General features: G+C 41.4%; 2 protein-coding genes across 6 annotated transcripts in view; one reads left to right on the top strand and one right to left on the bottom strand.

Moving 5' to 3' along the window:
* Positions 1–6,562, top strand: part of HSD11B1 (hydroxysteroid 11-beta dehydrogenase 1) — a 33,038-nt gene extending 26,476 nt beyond the window's left edge. The window contains exons 5-6 of the mRNA XM_007163963.2: positions 4,265–4,408; positions 6,015–6,562. Coding sequence (XP_007164025.1) covers positions 4,265–4,408; positions 6,015–6,232 — 362 coding nt within the window. The 3' untranslated portion in view covers positions 6,233–6,562. The remainder of the gene's footprint in view (positions 1–4,264; positions 4,409–6,014) is intronic.
* LAMB3 (laminin subunit beta 3) overlaps positions 1–20,757 on the bottom strand; it is a 164,743-nt gene that overhangs the window by 118,969 nt on the left and 25,017 nt on the right. The gene's annotated exons all lie outside the window — the stretch shown is intronic.

Genomic DNA, 20,757 nt, shown 5'->3' with positions numbered 1-20,757 from the left:
GTTATTTAGCTCCAATTTTTATGATTATTTTGTTTGTCTGCTCCATGTGGCCGCTTATTTTGTCTGTCTGTTTACTTATCCTTTTCCATGACTGGAAATGGCTACCCCAGTCCCAATCTTACATGATGTTTTAGTTCAAAATCCACAGGGGCTAATTAGAACCCTGCTGTTGCTTATTTCAGTTTCTTGAGAGAGAGACCATGATACGTGTTCAAGCCATTGTGCATATTAACTACCACTGACCTGACCTTCTGTAGATGGAAAGACAAAACCTTTTTGAAGGGGATGTGTGTAGGAAGGCAATGGCGAGCATTTCTAGTACACTGAAGCTTTTTAAATCTCATATATTCAAACCTCTTTATTTCTTCCTTTATAGCATATGCTTTTGAGTTCATGCTTTAAAAAGTATCTCTTACCTTGAGGTTATATATTCACACATATTTTATTATTTTATTCTCCACATATATTCTCTAATATAATTTGAATTTATTTATTAGAATGGCATTTTTCTTTTCTCCAAATAGCTAGCTATTTGTTCCAACGTGATTTTTTGAACAGCTCATGCTTTTCTCACCAATTTGAAATACTAATACTACTAATAATAGCATTTACTAAGTGTTTTCTAAGTGTCAGTTTGTGCTACGTCTATTGCATGGATTACTTCAGCTTAGTAATATTATTATCCACATATTACAGCTAAGAAATGGTATACTTGGGATTTCACACCCAGGTCATCTAACTCGAGAACTCATAGTTTTGACAATTATGCTATTCTTATAAACAATTTGGATCTATTTTTGACTTAAACAACAAGGAAAATTATTGACATAACTGGAAGTCCAGATGCAGGGCAGGCAACTGACTTGGCTCAAGCTCAGTGTGTCCGTGACTCTCTTGGCTCTGCTCTCTTCCACGTGTGGCTTCATCCTCAGGCTGACAGTGAGATAGATGTAGCAATTTCAGCCCCCATATCCATACACAGAAATGTCCAGCAGAAGAGAAACAGGATTTCTACTTTAAGAAATTCTCCCATAAGGACAAAGCACTTTCCCAGACACTCCAACAAGATTCTGCTGAAGTCTCATTGGTCCAAACTGGGCCCCATGCCCATTTCTGTAACAATCATGGGCAAGGAGGATGGTATTAAATAAATCATGCAAGCCACCCCTAGAGTTAGAGATGGTATCAGCTTTCCTTTGGCACATGAGCTACATAAAAGTGAGGGAGACTCTCAACATGGATTAGATGCAGCTCTCTGACACAGAAAACCTAAAATAACAGTGGATGTAACAAGTTAAAAGGCAAATCAAGTCTGGAGGTAAGCAGTATAGGGCTAGGATGGCAGCTCCATGGTCACCCACGTTCCTTCCTTTTCTCTAAATGCTCTGCCATTCTCAACTTACAGCTTCTACTTCAAGGTCCATGATAGTTCTGGGGTCAACCTTCAGGAACCAAGAAGGAGGAAGGATTGAGAAGGGAGAGACTGATTTCTTCCTTTAAGGACATATCCCAGAAATCACATGACACACTTCTGTGTACAACTTATTGGACGGCACTTAGTCATTTGGCACCATCTGGCTGAAAGAAGCTGAGAAATGTGGACTTTATTCCAGATAACTGAGCCCAGCTACAAATCCGGGATTCTACTGCTAAGGAAGAGGGGCAGAAGACATTTGGAGAGAATACTGCAGTCTCTGCAACAGGTGGAAACATGAATTCAGTTGGGGTTTTGATACAGAGGAAGAAAAGGGAACTAATTTCTTGTTAAGCAACAACAATGTATCTTGATGCCCTGCTTGGGTCTTTGGTCCAGCCTTAGACTAGTCAGTAACCCAATGGTATCAGAAACTCTGATTGGACATCCTATGTTACACACCCATTCCTGGAACTTGACTGCAGAGTTATCTCAAGCCAAAACTCATGATTGAGGATTGAAGATGGAGTGGTTCCCTACAGAGATTTGTTTGTATTTTTTGAATTTTTAAGGGTTCTTTATATATTAAAGATTGATGATATTAAGCTTTTGTCTGACTAATATGTTGAAAATTATTTTCTAGTTTATCATTTACCCTTTACCTTTATAGTGAAATTATTATAGTTACCATTTCGACTTATAGAAATTTAACATTTTGTATAATAAAATATTCTTTGCCTTTACATGTTTTTCTACTTTTATGTTAGAATGATTTTTCATAAACAAGAATCTGGTAAGTGTTTGCCTATATTATCCTCTTTCTATGATTGAATTTTTTAATCAGTCAGGAGATTCATTCTGCTGCAAATGTAACAAAAACTCTACTTAAAATGGCTTAACACTAAATAGGGTTTCCTTTTCTCAGGTAATAAGTTCAGGGCTGGTTTGATGGACTTACTATATCTTCAAGAATCTAAGCTCATTCCACATTTTTGTTCTATAATCCTTAATTATATAATTAATATACAGCTTTCCCTCAAGTTCATAAATGACTACTGCAATTTTAGGCATCACATCTGTAGTCTACTTAGAAAGAAAGAGAAAGGGCAAAATGTAAAAGCTGCATGTCACCTGAATCTGTCTATTTTATCAGGTAATCAATATCTTTCCTGGAGACCCCATCTGCTAGATTTCTCATTGGCCAGATTTAGATCACATGACTACCCAAAAGAGCAAGGGAATCTTGAAGAAGTAAATATTTTTATCTGAATACATTGCTATCCTGAACAAAATTAGATTCTTTTATTAAAGAAAGGGAAATTGATATTGGGTAGACAACACCACCTGCCATAATTTTCCATGTATCATTTTCTGATATATGACATAAAACAAGGAGCTAACAATTTTTTCCAATTAGTTAACCAACTTTCCCAGCATCTTTACTGAATAAATCATTCTTCCTTCATTGATTTGGAATGAAACTTCATTATATTTTAAAAACTCACAGAGGTTCCAATTCCAATAATGGCAGGGTAATACCTAATAGACCAACCTTCTCCAGATAACAAACTTGGGCAAAATACAGAAAACAACCATTGAAAGCACTGAAGAGAAGAATCAAAAGAAGAAACTGGGGAGTTGTTGGCACTTGAGAGAGGGAAATGACACTAGATGAGTTTCCCAATTTTGTAGCTTGTGCTCAAGGGTAGACCCCAATCAGTGTCATTTTTAGGATTGAAATCTGCCATCTTACTACCTTGTAAAAGCAGAAGGAAGAGTTTGGGGTTTCTGTAGCAGCTGGAAAGTGAAGGGAGACATCCCAGAAAGGAAAGAGCCACAGTTCAAGAGCACCAAATTCTGTATGTAAACCCTTCGCAAATCTCTATTTGTCCCCTGAAATACTCACAGGGCAGTGTAGATACCAAGAAGCCCAGTTAAGATTCAAGTAATTAAACAGAGATTTCATCTGGTACCTACTGCAAGAGACACAGAGTTTCAGCCAAGTTAACTGCTCACCAAAAAATAAAAAATAAAAATTAATATTCTTTGGAGGAATATGACAGAATCCAGAGACTCTTTCAATATCAAGGATACAATGAAAAATTACTGCACATACAAGAATAGGAATATGTGACCCATACTCAGGAGGGAAAGGCAATCAATGGATATCAGTCCTAAAATGACCCAGATTTTAGAATTAGCAGACAAGGATTTTAAAGTAGCTGTTATAATAATGCTGAGCAAAGAGTCTAAGGTCTCAGGACACCACTACTCTCTCCTCTTGGAAAGGGTATAATGAATAGGTTATGCTATCAGGCATATGTCCACATATCCTCCAAGAAACTGAGTGAGAATTAACCAGGCTGATGAAAGTAAGAAAAGTGATATGGAGTAGAAAACAAAGACAGGAGTTTTCATTCCCCTTGCATAGAAAGTAAATCAGTGATAGGTCTCTGTGTAGAGAGCCCTTGCTAAACCCTTGGATTCCAGCACTCTTGGGTCAGAGGTGGAAAAGTTAGCAGCTGTGGAATTACATGGCTCTTTCATAATCCACTTATTTACCATCTTTACTAAAAATTTAACTAATCCCTCTTCAATGAAGGCTTTCCTGCAGCCCACTCCACACTGCATCCCAGTCTCATCAAGGGGAGTTTCTTTGATACCTTAATGTTTTTTCTCTTTCAGAAATTCAACACAGCATAATAATCTCTTTGGGGAGTAGAGAGAAATGAAGACTCAAAGGGTAAAAGGACTTCACAGGGGTTACAAAGCCTGCTACTGATAAAACACAGATCAGCTCTGTCAGAGTTGAAATAGGTCCCTGTGTTAACCCATCTCTATATCATTTAGGGAAAACAGCTAATCCACTTATTGCTGCCTATTCTGCAAGCAAGTTTGCTCTGGATGGGTTCTTCTCCTCTGTCAGGGTGGAATATGCAGTGACCAATGTCAATGTGTCGATCACCCTCTGTATCCTTGGCCTCATAGACACAGGTAAGGTCAAGAGATTGGAATAAATGGCCTGTAGATGGATTGTCTTTCTTACCATTGTGGGTAAAGAGGGTGCTGAACTCCCTGATATCGTCGTGTGTCATGCAATGAAAACCAGTGACAGCGCTAGTCCCCCTTTGATGAAGGGGCTCCACTGTCATTAGTGGAGCCTCTGACTGCTCTTTGACCCTTCTTTCCATTCTGACCACCAAGTGTGCTGAGTGACACCACACTCATCATATGACCCAATTCTGAACACTTTATGTCCTCATGAAAACTCAATGGCCATTATTTTCCTATGTGAGACTTATCAAATGTGAGTTTGTTTTCCTTAATAATACACCAGTAATAAGACATAGATATCATGGACCCTTTGATATGATGCACTGAGAAGGACACAGTATCATTTTGGGGGTATTCTTACCAAAAATTCATAACCTCATTCTAATTATAAGAACAGTGGACAAACCCAAATTGAGGGGCATTACACAAATCAATTGAACAGTACTCTTCAACAGCATCAAGGCCATGAGAGACAAGGAAAGACTGAGGAACTGTCAGAGATAAGAGGGAAAATAAGAAGAAATTACTATTAAGTGAAATCCTGGATAAGATCCTGGAATATATAAAGGATATTAGTGAAAAAATAAAGTCTGCAGTTTAATTAGTAAGGTTGTTCCAATTCTATCGTATCTATTGTTGATAATTATACAATGGTTATGTTGTTGTGATTGAAGGATATAAGGAAAAACTTTGCACAATTTTTACAACTTTTCTGTAAGTCCAAATGCAAGTTTATCTAAAACATGTGGCAAGTATGATAAGAAAACTTTATTTAAGGGACTTCCCTGCAGTCCAGTGGTTAAGACTCTGCACTTCCACTGCAGGGGGCACGGGTTCTGTCCCTGGCTGGGGAACTAAGATCCCGCATGCCGCGCAGACAAATAAATAAATTAAAATTAAAAATTTTTTTAAATAGAAAACTTTAAGAGTAGTTGAGTAAATTGAGTAGTAGTTACAGAACGAGAGAGAGAGAGAGAGACAAAGAACCACAGTGAAACAAAGATGGAGAGAGAGAGAGAAGCTGGGCAAGAAGGACACGAATACCTGGAGGAAGAGAGCAGGTAACAATAGTTTCCTTCTAAGTGAAAGTGGTTGGTGTTGACAAGGGAGCAAAGGCCTGGATTCTCATCCGTCATTTCCTTTTATAAATCAGTAGTCGTTATCATACCTCACTCTGGTTTTGCCCACTGACACTTCCCATCATATGACCTCTATCCTCATTCTGCTCCCCCATATTACTCCCTCACTCCAGCCAAAACACCCAAGAGAGGAGTATGATTCAAATCTCCCAACAAGTAACCTCCAGCTGCCTCCACAAATCTTCATCCAGTTAGATGGGGCCCGTATGAACACTAAGCCTCCCTTTGCCCAATAGGCCCTAAACATACCCAGTCTTCTCCACGTATTCCTGCCAGGGCCCGTGGACCTTGCGGAGCAAGCACTGGCCAACAGCCCCTAAAAGCTAAGCTGTTGGTGTCTGCAGGCCTTCTATCGTGTAGACTCTACTAGTCTTAGATAACCCCACTCTTCTTTTGTCGTTCTACAGAAACAGCCATGACAGGAACTGCTGGGATATACAATGCAGAAGCATCTCCAAAGGAAGAATGTGCCCTGGAGATTATCAAAGGGGGAGCTCTGCGCCAAAAGGAAGTGTATTATGACAGTTCGGTCTTGACTCCTTTCCTGCTGGGAAATCCAGGGAGAAAGATCTTGGAATTTCTCTCCTTACGAAATTATAATATGGAAATATTTATAAACAACTAGGCACTTCCTCAGAGCTAGGCATGATAAGGGAGCTTGGAACAATTCTGCCTGATATTTACATGAGCTCCATCACGAAGGTATCTCCCCAGAGAGATATGAGTGTCCCCAGGGGGTAGCAAGTCACATATCACATCTCACAATTTAAAGAAGTTCCTCTAACACTTATACAGTAGAAAGTGTACGAATGTCATGAACCAGCAATTGTGAAACTGATAGTAACAATAGATATAATTACAAGATAGTTGTATCAAATTTATCTCATATGTAATAATGTTATAATGCTTAGTCAATATTAATTATAATAAAGGTCACATAAACTTTATAAATTCATACCTCATGGCTGTAACTTCAGTTCATTCAGTACGGCTCCATTAAAACCATAACCTATACATGTGAAATTTTTCAGTGTACATTTCTTATTTTGTGATATGAACCTTTTATCTCTTTTTGAGTTGAAGAAATCATCCTGCTCTTCATTTAGTGAACATCGTGTCTTTACCATTTTGTATATTTCAGATACTCTATATTATTTCATACTGCTCCTCTGGGAAGGAGGACATCTGGGTATGAACAACCAGGGCAAATCCAAAGAAGTGGAGGTTCCTGGAAACTGGAGCCACAGAGCCTACACTTGTTTATTGTACTCAGAGTGCATCAAGCAACTGTACTCTACATGTGAACACTCAGTAGTATATTAGAAGTTTGTAGAGGAGGGGTTGGAGTTCAAATCCTGTCACTCACACATTTAGTCATTCATTCATTCAACAAGTATCTATCAAACACTTGCCAGGCATCACTTGACTACAGCCAAAGAGGAAACAAAACATTAGCAACTCAATAAAGCCCTATATTGGCCAGGTCCCCCAACAGGTAAGAGGGGCAAACTTGATAATTTTAGTAGAGGTTAATGAAAAGGAGATTTTTTTTTTTTTTTTTAATTTTTGGCTGTGTTGGGTCTTCGTTTCTGTGCGAGGGCTTTATCTAGTTGTGGCAAGCGGGGGCCACTCTTCGTCGTGGTGCGCGGGCCTCTCACTGTCGCGGCCTCTCTTGTTGTGGAGCACAGGCTCCAGATGCGCGGGCTCAGTAGCTGTGGCTCACGGGCCTAGTTGCTCCGCGGCATGTGGGATCCTCCCAGACCAGGGCTCGAACCCATGTCCCCTGCATTGGCAGGCAGATTCTCAACCACTGCGCCACCAGGGAAGCCCCGAAAAGGAGATTTTTTACAAAAGTGTGGGCAAGGTTATAGGGAAATCACAGAGGTAATGTAGCATCTCAGGGTTAGTTGCAGCTATTTCCAACCCTAGGCCCACCATTGGGAAAAGAGGTGAGAACTGTTATAAAAGCCCAGATAGAAAGAAGTGTTTGCAGAGTGCCACATGACAGGAGCTATGACATTCAGTTAAAGGATGCCACCAGCCCAGCAAGGACCACAGGGGAGGGATCTGGGGAAATAAATATACCAGCCTCATTCACTTCCCTCCCTCTGATTTCTTGCTGGTATTTTCTATTAGGTGAACAAAGGGGCAAAGTGTAGATTGATATAAACAATACAGGTCAGCATACCCATACACAGAGCAGGGTGGAAAAGGATGGAGAGTGTTTGGAGGGATAGATGGTGTATATCTAGCACAAACCCAACACTCCCAAATGTAGAGTTTCCATGCGAAGTAATGCTGGGACACAAGACATGGATCTGGAAGTGTAGGGTAAATTTCCTTTTCTCGCTTCTTAATCTAAATGGCTGGTCAGCAGAACAAATTGGAGTCCATTGAGCTGCCAGCCCCATGGACAAGGAGCTGGATCTGGGAGTGTGAATATGGCTGGACTTTCCTTAGTCCATAACATGGACCTTCCCAGGTTATGTCCAGGGCAAGGGAGCAGGAGAGACCTGACTGAACCTGTGTGTGAGAAAATGGACCAAAATCCTGAAGTCTGGTTTCCGACTATACAGCATAATACACACACACACATACACATGTAAAATGAGGTCTAGTAGATGTCTTGTTTTCTGACCAGTCAGATTAACACTCCTCAGTCTCCTGTAGAAATGAGGCTCCCTCTTCACAGACTTTGCTGATGACATAGAGTGCAATAATTCCTTAACTGAAGGGTGGGGACAATATTAAAAGCGACTTAGAATTTGCTTGGGTAGAGGTTAAATGTCTTACTACATGAGGTTTTCCCCCAGAATCCAAAGGGGATGATCTCAGAAATTAGGTCTGAGAATCAATACCACTGACACCCTCATCATTTGCTGTCTTCACTAACCTGGACATTACAATCCCCTTGTCTTCAGCAGCATGACTTTACTCTTCCAAGCAGCTTCAGGGCTGCCGGACTTCTTACGTGTTGGCTCCGGGCCCCAAAGGCACGTGTCCTGAGAGACAGAGCCAGGCAGAAGCTGTATTGCCCATTACAACCAACCATATGTTATTAGTGAAGCAAGTTTATGAAGATCCACCCCATTTCAAGGACAGGACATACAGACCCCACCTCTTGGTAGAGGGTTGTCACGTCACGTCGTAAGAAGAGCATGCGGTGTGCTCATAAGGAAGATAAGGTGTGTGGACGCAAGTAAGAAACTGCTGTTCCAGACCCAGAATCGGGGGCTTCTGTGGGTGGCACAACTGGGGCAAGAAGCCAGGTTTGCAAGAGTTGAGGCCCTGTAGATTGTCAACAGGATGGGGGCAGGAGGCTGATGAGGTGGAAAGGAGACAAATGCCGAGACTGGGGCTTGACTGGATGACAAGTTTACAGCCAGAGTCAGATTAAAATTAGTTTTGCCTTCAGGCTGAACTTATAGGGTTCACCTTAGGCCCAAAGGCATAATAGGACTTCAGCCTGGGACTTCCCTGGTGATCCAGTGGTTCAGAATCCGCTTTCCAATGCAGAGGATGTGGGTTGGATCCTTCGTTGGGGAACTAAGATCCCACATGCCTCGGGGCAACTAAGCCCATGCCTAGAGCCCTGCACAACAAAAGACCCTGCATGCCACAACTAAGACCAATAAATAAATAAATAAATAAATAAATAAATAAATAAAATTCAAGGATCTTTAAAAATAAATACATAAAAGACTTCAGCCTGAGTTCAGTAGAAATCAGCTGCTTCTTGATTCTGCTCACTTATAACTTATTAGGCAGCATGGGGAAAGCAGAGAAGCTATAAAACAATATTAAGGTAGTTAGCAAACTAAACTTGTGGTCTTTCCAAGGGTGTGTTGGTAAATGCTTAACAACTGGCTCTCCCGAAAAGGAAAAAAAAGAAAAAAGCCGTGATGTGTAATATTTGCCTACTTCCATGATACAAATACTCTCACCATGGTCAATTTGAAGCCACCAGTTGCCACCACTGAATTTGTATTAGCAGAGCTAAGCACCGTCAGTTCGCTCAAACCTGCACAGCCGGCTCCAGCACTCAGCCTGACTTTCACTTTCCACATTCTTAACAGAATTAGTTATTCTTAAAGGGCCAGCTCAATGCCTCTCTCCTCTTCCAAGGACTTGCAAGTAACAGGACAGCTTGTTTCCATCATTGCTGGAGAAGAAGAGGGAACAAGGGCTCCCTGAGACAGGGGACGGTCACATTCTTCAACTCTAAGGACGTCAGCATCTTGCATGAAGTCATGGCCTTAACCCAAGTGTCTGCAAGCCCTGAGTCCACCTTCATGTTCGCTAGCACTGCATTCCCCTGGGAGCAACAGAAAAACCCCTGCAATGGCTGAATCAAATAGAGATTTCTTTTCCTTCCATAACAAAAAATCTTGGAAGAGCAGAACAGCACCTCCGGCAGCCAGGCTCCTTCTATATTTCCAATTATCCATCCTCCTCCTTGTCACGGTGGGGTCACAAGACAGCTGCCCCACCTTCAGGATCATGCCAAAAAAAAAAGAGAAATGTGAAGGGCCAAATGTGTGCACCAGCTGATTCTGACCCCTAATAAACAGCCAACAGGAAAGCCCCAGCCAGGACTTCAGCTTACATCCCATGGGCTAGAGTCACATCTTGGGTCCCTACAAGAGAGGTTGAGAAATGGAATTTTCAGCTGAGCACATTTCCACCCCAAACAAAAATGGGGTTCCGTTAGGCAACCACAAGTGTTTGTCACAAACGTAAATCACCTCAGAAACAAGTCTGAGATAGAGTCAGAGCAGAAGGACACGGTCCCTAAGATGCCAGGCTCCTAACCATGGTGACAGGACCCCCTCCCACTGACCATCTGCACAGTCCTAATCAGCCACAGCTCCCCCCATGCTGGAGAACATCCTAGGCCTGCCACCTCTTCAAAGTTCCTTTTGAGAAACTAGGAAACCTCTCCTCAGCAAAGAATGTAATAAAAGGCCCTAAGATATCAGGTAGCAGGGGACCCTGAGGTGACCTCAGAGGCTGAGACTCACATGGGCATGGGGGACAGTCATCCAGCTGCTGTCTCTGGAGAGCTCCCTCTCAAGGACAACTAAGTCCCACCTCGCCACCAAGTCTGTCCACACAGGCTGGGCCTTTCTCCTCAGCTGGGCTGCTCTGGGCCAGCATCACAGGCCTCCACTAGAGTCCACAGCAAGCTCCAAAGATTCTCCAGAGCAGTGATCTCTGAAACTTTGGATCCCACACTTCATCATTAAAAAATGATTAGGCATATGTATTTCTGATAGATATATAGCTACTATTTATATAATATATGCATGTAATATTTACTAGCACAAAACATATGCAAAAAGAGAAATCTTAAAAAGACAAGATAAAAAAATAAAGAGAAATTCTAATATTTTTCTCCCTACACCCCAGTAGTCCCTGCAACACATCCCCTTTGGAGACTAAGGCTCTAAAGTTGTGTGAGAGGAAGAAGTCAGCATATGTTATGCTACTAACCAGTCCTTTGGGACCTTAGTTGCAGGCCTAACCTTCCCTTGGCTCAGAGTGTGCTCTTGTTCCCCTCTGAGGATGCTACATGTTGGGTAGAACCCTTACCCCTTTTGGCATTGCCTGCTGTCCAGGGAATTTGCCAGGAACCCACATTCTTCTTTATTAGTGCCCATCCCAGAGCACGGGGACACATATGCTAATCAAGTCCCAGAAGCATCCCTTAATTTCTCAAGGGAGGTATGAGAACCAAACTAACTTGCAGCATTAAGGGAAAAGAAAAACACATAAGTACCCATGCTGTCTCACAATGTCTCCAGCAAGTCTGCCTCAGTGTCAGCCTCTCAGCACCCCTAGATCACCAGCCCACCCCAGAGGGTCGCCAGTTCATGAAGGATGCCAAGAAAAGTCAGGATACCCCTTACTTGCTATATCCTCCCCCGCTAGTTGTTAGACTTTAACTTCTTTAACTTCTCTAGTTGTTAGACTCACAAGTTTTCTAGTTAGACTTAGAATATGTCTAAATTCTCTGGTTTTAAAAGGTGGGGGAATGGGAGACAGGGACGAAGACAGGGCAAATGTGAAAAGAAAAGGCAGACGAGAAAAGAGAGAACTTTTGAAAAGGTAAAATAGTACTTAGAACTACAACGCCCAGAGGCAAAAAAGCCAGGAGAAGCAGAATTAAGTCTGCACAGATCCCGAACACACAGGGTGAGGACACAGCCTCACAGCGAACAGCAATGCCACAGGAAAAAGGAGAGGGGGAAATGGATTCCTAAAAAAGAAAAGTACCAGATGAGCACCTGCTGAATGGGGAGGCTTTGGAGATGGGAGTTGCTGGGAAGGAAAATAAGGAAACAGAAGCCAAAGGGGAGGGTGTATTGGCTCATTGCATGACCTGGAACCAAAGGGTGGAAACTGGGGACAAGTCAAAAAACACACACCAGCCAGGGGTGAGGCCTGAAGGACCCGAAAAATGGCAGTGTTGGCTGATCTGGGACTGTTGGGTCGGTGTGCTTCCAGACCTCCCTCACACTGTCCTTGACCAGTCCTGTGGCCCCCGAACTCCAGGTAACAGAGTGGACGCAAAAGTTACCCCATCCCAAAGCAGCAAAGCAGTCCTATCCAGAGACTTACCCTTTTCACAGGCCTCCCTTTCTGCGGTCAGTGGTGGCAGCGCCACCCAGTGGCTGACGGCGGTGGTGTGGTGGACCGCACTTCACCACAATTCCTTCCCCCAGCCTGCCCAGGTTCTGCTCAAGGGCTACCAACACCTCCTCACTGCGTGCCTACTTGTGAGTCACCTCTCAGGACGGATGAACAGACCCAGAGGAGGCGGGGCACACTCAAGCATCTGGTAGGGCCGCCGTGAGCTAGCAGCCTAGGACACCACCATTGGCCTTTAGCTGTGGGCAGCCAGATCTGTTCAATAGCGACAGCTAGTGGTCAAAAGCAAGGTGCTCTGAGCCTCCAGGGGAAAGAAATGTCAAGGTATGGGGAAATCAAGACAGTCTTGGCTGCAAGTGGAGGCTAGCATATACCCAAAGCCATCCTTGGGTAAAATGGTACATAGAAAACCTAAACTCTTTACAGTGATGTGCAAGGACCCCGGCCACCTCCCCAGACACACCTCAGGTCACCTGCCATGCTTTGGATTCCCTGAGGACACAGAACCACTGGTCCTCTGAAGGCGCCCTGCTATTCCCACTGTACCTCTACCCAGGCCACCTCTTCTGCCCAGACACTCTTCACTCTCCCCATAGTCTGCTTAATTCCTGCTCATCCTTTAAGACTCAGCTCAACCACTACCCCCTCTAGGAAAACTTCCCCCCTTCCGCCAGGGCCCACCCCTCAAGGCTGGGATGGGTGCTCTCCCACCCCTCTCCCGTGCCTCTATAAATTTCTGTATTTGCCTATCACTTGAGTTTACCAACTCTAAATTTACCTTTTAAATTGTCTTACATAGCTACATCAAGGGACTTACTGTATTTTACTCATTGTTGCAACCCTAGTACCAAACACAGATCTTGGCATGTATAAGGTATTTAATTAACATTTCAGAACTAGAGGACTCTTAGAGCCTAATACTGGGAAAGGCTTTAGGGGAAACTGAGACCCACAGAGACAAAACAACTTTGCATTTCAGGAGAGAGGCATAGATGTATGTAAAAGTCATTTCTCCAGATTCCAGACCATTACTCTTTTCACCACACCACCCTGGTTTTGCATCCTTGCCAACACCCAGCAGCACTGAACTATCATGCTGGTAGGAGGACCCTCACCTCTCTGCAGCTCTCCTGACTTTGCCGTCTCCAGCAGTGCCCTATACCTTAGCTCTACTCCTTCCGGCCCACTTCCTGCAAAACTTTCTGATCAGAAGGAAACCACGTCTTCATGAAACTGCTCCAGCAAACCCTCTCCTGAGATTTTCATCCTCAAGGATATATATATATATTTTTTGTTAATAAATTTATTTATTTATTTTTGGCTGTGTTGGGTCTTCGTTTCTGTGCGAGGGCTTTCTCTAGTTGCGGCAAGCGGGGGCCACTCTTCATCGCGGTGCACGGGCGTCTCACTATCGCGGCCTCTCTTGTTGTGGAGCACAGGCTCCAGACGCACAGGCTCAGTAGTTGTGGCACACGGGCTTAGTTGCTCCGCGGCATGTGGGATCTTCCCAGACCAGGGCTCGAACCCGTGTCCCCTGCATTGGCAGGCAGATTCTCAACCACTGCACCACCAGGGAAGCCCAAGGATATATTTTAAATGAAGAAAACACATAACTGCATGCATGAAGATGCTTACTGGCAGCACTGTAGTAAAAGCTAAAAATTAGAAATGACCAAAATCTCCATATAAATAAAATTAAGTTCCTCCATATAATCTCCATATAAATCAAATTATCAATCACATAATGCAAAAGCTAAAAGGAGTATCAACACATTGGGATGATTTTTTAACTTCATTTATTAGCCAATATTTCCATATACTCACTATGTTCAGACATTATTCTACTGTATGAATATTAACTCATTTAATGCTCAAAATGGCCCTATGAGGTAGGTGCTATTATGATTCCCATTATTTATGTCAGAACACATTTGATTTGGTCCAATAAAAAATAGAAGTTAAGAAGTACCAGACACTTATTTGGGGGGAGCTCTGTGAGGCATGTCAAATATTTTTCTTCCACAGAGTAGAGTAACACATATTCTTAAAAGAACCTGGTCCGTTGAGTGAGTTTTAAAAGTTACATATTTTATTAAACACAAAAAATATAATAATAATAAAAATATTTAGATTATCAAAAAATTATCTGTGCTCCGCAACAAGAGAGGCCGCGATGGTGAGAGGCCCGCGCACCGCGATGAAGAGTGGCCCCCGCTTGCCGCAACTGGAGAAAGCCCTCGCACAGAAACGAAGACCCAACACAGTCATAAGTAAATAAATAAATAAATAAAAATTAAAAAAAAAGAAAATTACATATTTTAACTTTTGCCATCATCTCATGGATGGAGAGGTTCCACATGTTTATTGATCTTCTGAAGTGATAACTTTAAACATTTTTATCCTATAGATACACTTGTGAAATTATACCAGACAAAAGTTCACTGAAACCACTCCTTCATATTCATACAACTGCAGATCCAAGTGAGGATCCATTACCTCCACCACTAATAGGTCACAAGGGCTAAAATAATAGTGACAGCTAACATGTACTGAGTACTATATAAGTGTTAGATCATGTAATCTTTAAATAATCCCATAGGGTAGGGATTATCATTACAGTCATTTTACAGAGGAAGAAACTGAGATGTAAAGAGGTTCAATAATTTACTAAACTGAAACAGGCAGTAAAGGTGAAGCCAGGCTTCCAACACAGGCAGCCCTACTTCGGAGCACCCTTGCTGCTCTATTGCCCTGGGCTGCCACTCAGGGCAAAACCCTTCAGAGTGAGCAGCAGGAGGTATCAGATATGATACATAAAGTAATCTTGTTCCGAAGTTGAACGTTATCCCAGCTCTGAATTTATCATTGCAATTACAGAAAATTATAATATTATAACTCATAGTTATTTTTATGTCTATTAAATGGTATTAACCAGTGGTTAATCATTATCCTGAGCCATGCTAGGGAGCCATGGCTGCCATTCAATAATAAGGAAATTATTAAACAGATCGTAGCACACTCACATTATGAAAGATTGTGACAACACTAAAAAGTAAAAATATGAAAAAAGGTAAAAACATGAAAACTACGTATAATACAGTATCAAGTGGAAAAAAAACACTTAATTGTAGATTCACAACACAAAATCTATATTTAAAAAAAAAAAAGATGTGTGCATAGAGGCAAAAACTAGAAGGGAATGTAAAAATTATGAAACTAATTTGTGTTTGGGTGGTAAGATGAGGTCTTTCTTTTTCTATTTTAAAAATTCTTTTAAGGGTATCAAATTGCCCCTTTTTAGAACTGAAAAAAAGAAAATGAAAGAAAAATCTGAAGGCTTTCTGACCCATTTCTCCACCAAGCTGCTTTCATTATTAGTCTTCAGAGCCCTGGAATGCTCTCTGCGGAGCAGGCTGACAGCTGTCTAACATGTCAGCGCTCTGGTGAGATCAGTCTGGGTTCATTTTACTGCATCAATTCAGATATTCTCGGTTATGGATAATAGATTGTGCTGAGTATAAAACAGATCTGAAAGGTAAGGGTAGAAATGTAGACGTAAGATGTATTGAAAAGGCTCTGGAGGATATTACAGTTTGGGAATGTGAGGCCATCTGTGAAATAATTGGTATTGTTTAACTGAAGCTGTGGCCAAAAAATGACAATTTAAACTAGGAAGGAAAATTGTCAGTTTCAGAAAGAGGATAACACTATCAAATAACCTAATTTTACCAGAGAGCAAACGTCTCTGGAATTACAGTGTTAGTGAGTACGGTTACTATTGTTGAGGCTCTTAGAATTCTTGGCTTAAGACAAAGGTACTTGTTCTGACGACCCAGGCTCTCATGAAAAAACAATATGGAAGTGAAGTAAAGTAAGTGAAAGCATGTTTTAAAGAACAGAAGCTTCATATTTTTAATTTTTTCTTAAATGACTTTTGGTAGCTGAGTAATTTATGTAAGTGTATTGTTTTTAATAAATAAGGTGGCTTTTTAGTGATAAACTAGAAGTTCTCAGAGTCCTGCTATTGGACAACTCACCCTGGGGAGAGGAGGGCAGTGCTTTCATTGAACCCTAAAAAGCAGTAATTTTTAAAGTTCAAAAAGGGGTATGGCATACCTAGGGGATAACTCATGATGATATTTGATTTGGAGATAAGCCTTATTTTGTATTCTGACAGGCCCAAGGGGACACAGTCCGAAACAAAGTCTAAAGGGAGAAACTAAGTTGCTCTGAAGACTAACACCCAGTTTTCCCTTTTAGTCCAAACAGAGATTGGTGTCTGGGAGGCCCTCCTTTTCTGGCCTACCTTCTTCTTCCCTTTTCTATCTATCCATTCTAACACACACACACACACGCACACACACCTTCCACCCCAACCCCAGGCTTAAAGTTGCATCCTGTCTGGGCCCTTCCAGGTCAAAGCCAGTGAGATGGTCCTTCTCAGGAGCCTCTGATGAAAAGTAACTTGTTCCTTGCTCAGTGCTGAGACCCACAAGAACGGATCCACAGTTAGTTGTGCATTGGGGTTAAGCCTTTCAGATTCTTAGCATCTATACAATAGATGAATCTCATGCCAATATTGATCATCTCTCACAGCGTAACTTGGAGGTTTTAGTACAGTAAAAGGTCCTCTATCAACAATGATGACACAAAGCAACAAAAGAGAAGAGGACTGAGAATTCTGTCCTGCCATGAATGTGAAGTTGTAACTCCACTGTTAGAGAAGCAAACTTGCAAATGGACAAGTTAAGAAGATATTTATCTTCTCCTAATGATTTTAGACTGTATCACCTCTGAGAATGAACATTTGTCCTAGGGATGTTTGTATGGACATCTGATTAAACAGTTACCAGCTAGACACTTGGAAGACTAAAGAGGAAAGTCTGCAAGTCTGCACTGGGGAAAACTTGAATGGGAACAGACTTAAGTATGCCCACCCTGAGCTGCTCTGCAGGACTTGGAGTTCCAAGCTCCCCTCACCACACACCCCTGGTACCTTCTGCAAAATGTGGGTTGCCAAGGCCCCTAGGTACTATTCTGTTGAATGTCTGTGATCTTATTCTAAAGTGAATAACTTAGAATTCAGGAAGGCATTGCTGAGAAAATATTGGAGGGACAACTTCTTTTGAGCAAGGTTGCCATTTCCCAAAAAATGAATAAGGAGTCATCCAGTAGAGTGGAAAGGAGGAACAAGATTAGAACTAGTAGCACCCATAGGGGGCCCTCCATGGGTTAACTAGGGGTTAACTTCATAGTGTTATTTCTTGGAGTATAGGAAAAGTCATGTTAGCATACAGTTTAAAATTTTTTCTTTCATAATTGAGATTCCCAGTCATTACCCCAACCCTACCATAAAATCTGATAATCCTATACCTCCTTGTGTGATGTTGTGAAGGGCAAAGCAACAGGGATCTAAAGCATAGTGTTTCTTATCCTATATTTACCCCTTCATAGGAGCTCATAGAGGGCTCAGTATCTATCAAGGAGACCATATCCCAAAGTTCAGGATATGACCATCAACAAAGGGACCTGGAAATAGTGAGGAGAAGCACAGAATGCTGGCCAGTAAATGCCAGGTGGTCAACTCAACAGGGGCCTGATCTAAATCCTTCTCTTTAATAACCCACACTAGAGGAAGGGGACCCTCAGGTAGAGGTAGGCAGATGATTAGACTATCTATCTCTACTTGAGTCTAATTTGGTAAAGCAGAGTTTCTTAAATCCATCTTATCCAGATTTTCAAACACTAGCATAGTTACACAAATAACTCTAAATTTATTTTAGTTTCCATTGAATTATATTTACTTTCCATGTATCGTTTATACATTTTTACAGATGTGCTTTTGCTTTTTTAAATTGATTTGGCTTGCTAGTAGTTTATTTTATTACTTTTGTCTTCTATTGGTCTTTATACCTCTCACCACAAACACACACGAGGACAAGTTCCTGAATTTATTTATGAATAAATAAATGAATTCTACTCTAAATTCCAATTTATTCTATTGCTTTCCCCTTTTATCTCCCTTTTATTCTTAACTCCTTTCTTTTTTTAGAAATTTATTTGAAAATAAATAAATGGCTAATTTGTTTTTAATCCCCCTTATTTAAGTAATGAAAATATTTAAGACTGCGAATACAAAAATATTTAAGACTATGCCTTGGCCATATCTCGTAGATTTTGTTCTTAATATTCTCATTAGCATTGTTTTCAAGTCATTCTTAGTTACAGATTTGGTTTCCTCTGTATTTCAAGAGTAAACCAGGAGGATTTTTTTTTCCTGGATTTTTTTTCAACTTTTGCTATTTATTTCTAATTTTACTGTACTATAGTTAGAAAATCCTGCTGTAAGAGATAAACTAGTTTTAATGTTTGCTTTTTTTCTATATTCTTTTGTATGCATGAAATATAATAATTTTTATTGTGGTAAAATATACGACATAAAGTTTAGAATTTTAACCATTTTTAACTGTACAGTTTAGTGACACTACTTAAGTAATTCACATTGTTATGCAACCATCCACCATTATCCATTTCCGGAACTTTTTCATCATCCCAAACTGTGCTTTTGGTGTCACGTTCAAGAAATCATTGCCAAATCCAATGTCCTGAAGATTTTGCCCGAAGTTTTCTTCTAAGAGTTTTATAGTTTTAGCTGTTACAGTTAGGTCTTTGATCCATTTTGAGTTCATTTTTATTTATGTGATAAGGGTCCAACATCATTCTTTTGAGGGTAATACACTTTTAAACAGAAAGCAAAGAATCAGAAAATATTAGCTCCAGAAGGGGCCCTCCCCATTTACGAATGAAGAAATTGGGATAGAAATAAAATAATAAGCCAAGCTCACACAACTGATTGAGGGCAGCAGCAGACTAAAAGTCAAATCCTGTCTATTTTCATTGTGTTACACTAGACTAATGTTTGCTTTTTTTTAATGAAATTTGCTTTATGATCAATACAGTGAATTTTTTGACGCTTCATGGGCATTTGAAAATAAGGTACATTCTCTGTTTTCAGAGTTCTCTGTGTGTGTGTGTGTGTGTGTGTGTGTGTGTTTCTCTTTCTTTCTGTCCATATAGATAGATAGGTATGACATCCTTATTAATTGTATTATTCTCAGAACATAGTGTTAAGAGCTCAGGCTCTGATGTCAGGCAAACCTACGTGACCTTGAACTCACACTTGTAACCTCTCCAAACCCCAGTTAAAGTAGAGGTGGTATCCCATTGAATGTATAACCCTAAAAGGGATTTCAATCTTCATACACATTTCTTTCTGACTTTCAGTGGAACCCAAATAGTTGGCCCACAGGAACTCCTATTACCATCACCTGTCCTCTCTTATGCTCTAGCGCCCTAAACTCCCAGAACCCTCTCATACTTCTATGCCCATAACATTCTCTTACTGTGCCATCTTGGGCTCCCCAGCCCCTCTGTCCTCATTCCCATCTCCATGTGCCAAGCTTCAGGCACAGGACCTTGGGCTATTGTCTCTCATCCTGAGGGAATGTCATTTCCCTTCAGTCCCAGTGCTTGAGAATTCATCCTCTGCATTTTCCCCTGCCTACTCCTGTTCCCTTTCTCCCCAGAGAATGGAGGCAGTAGTAGGCAACCGAGAAGATTGTGACATACTCCCAACCTCTTAATAATTGTTATCTTATCACAGCTATTTAAAAGTCTCATTACGTGCCTCACACGTGAAGTCTTAGACTTCATGGGAGCCACATAAATCATCCATTCAGACACTGAATGGACCATTCAGACAAGATAAATTGCACAAAGGTTACAAAGCTACTCAGTCAACTTGTCCCAATCCGGTTCCCTCTCCACCATCTTATACTGAACTTCTTGGGAATTTCCTGACTATCGCATTTGTAATAGTTTCTCTTTAATGCACACAGATAAGTTACTTTTAGATTTTCCCCCAAATTTCCTAGTTCAGTGGACTAGGAAATATTTTCATAAGATTCTGCCTGTTATTGCTCCCTGATTTCCCAGCCACCCAACCTCCATCTTTTCACCTTCCCCTACCCCCTGTCCCCCGGCCCATTGCTTCAGAAAGGAGGAAATTCAGAGCTGACCTCATGCCAGAATTCTGGAAAAAAAAATACCAGTACTTCAGAAGAGCAGAAAGTCTTTATAACACCAGGATTGGGAAGAGGTAAAGTAAGAAAAGAGAAAATCCTTACACAGAGAACTACCTGATACACATGAAAACCGACACTGGAACCTCTCTTCTAGGTCAAAAAGGCCTTTTTTTCCCCTTCATAGCAACTGCAAGGTTTGAATCTGACCCAGAGACCCATCCTTGTCTAAGCTAGAAAGGGATTTCTGACTTGAAACTGACCGAGAGCTCAGACCAATCGAAGAGCAAGAGAAAGGGTGGCTGGGATGCCCACTGGTGGGAGGAGCTCCTGAGCCCAGCCCTGAAGGCCTCAAGGGTTCAGGCGCCCCTCAGATCGCACCAGAGAGCAAGAGAGAGGAACTGGGGTGAGCAAGTAT

Source organism: Balaenoptera acutorostrata, chromosome 1 (assembly GCF_949987535.1).
Source record: "Balaenoptera acutorostrata chromosome 1, mBalAcu1.1, whole genome shotgun sequence".
Classification (NCBI taxonomy): domain Eukaryota; kingdom Metazoa; phylum Chordata; class Mammalia; order Artiodactyla; family Balaenopteridae; genus Balaenoptera; species Balaenoptera acutorostrata.
This window is presented reverse-complemented; position numbering and strand designations above follow the sequence as displayed.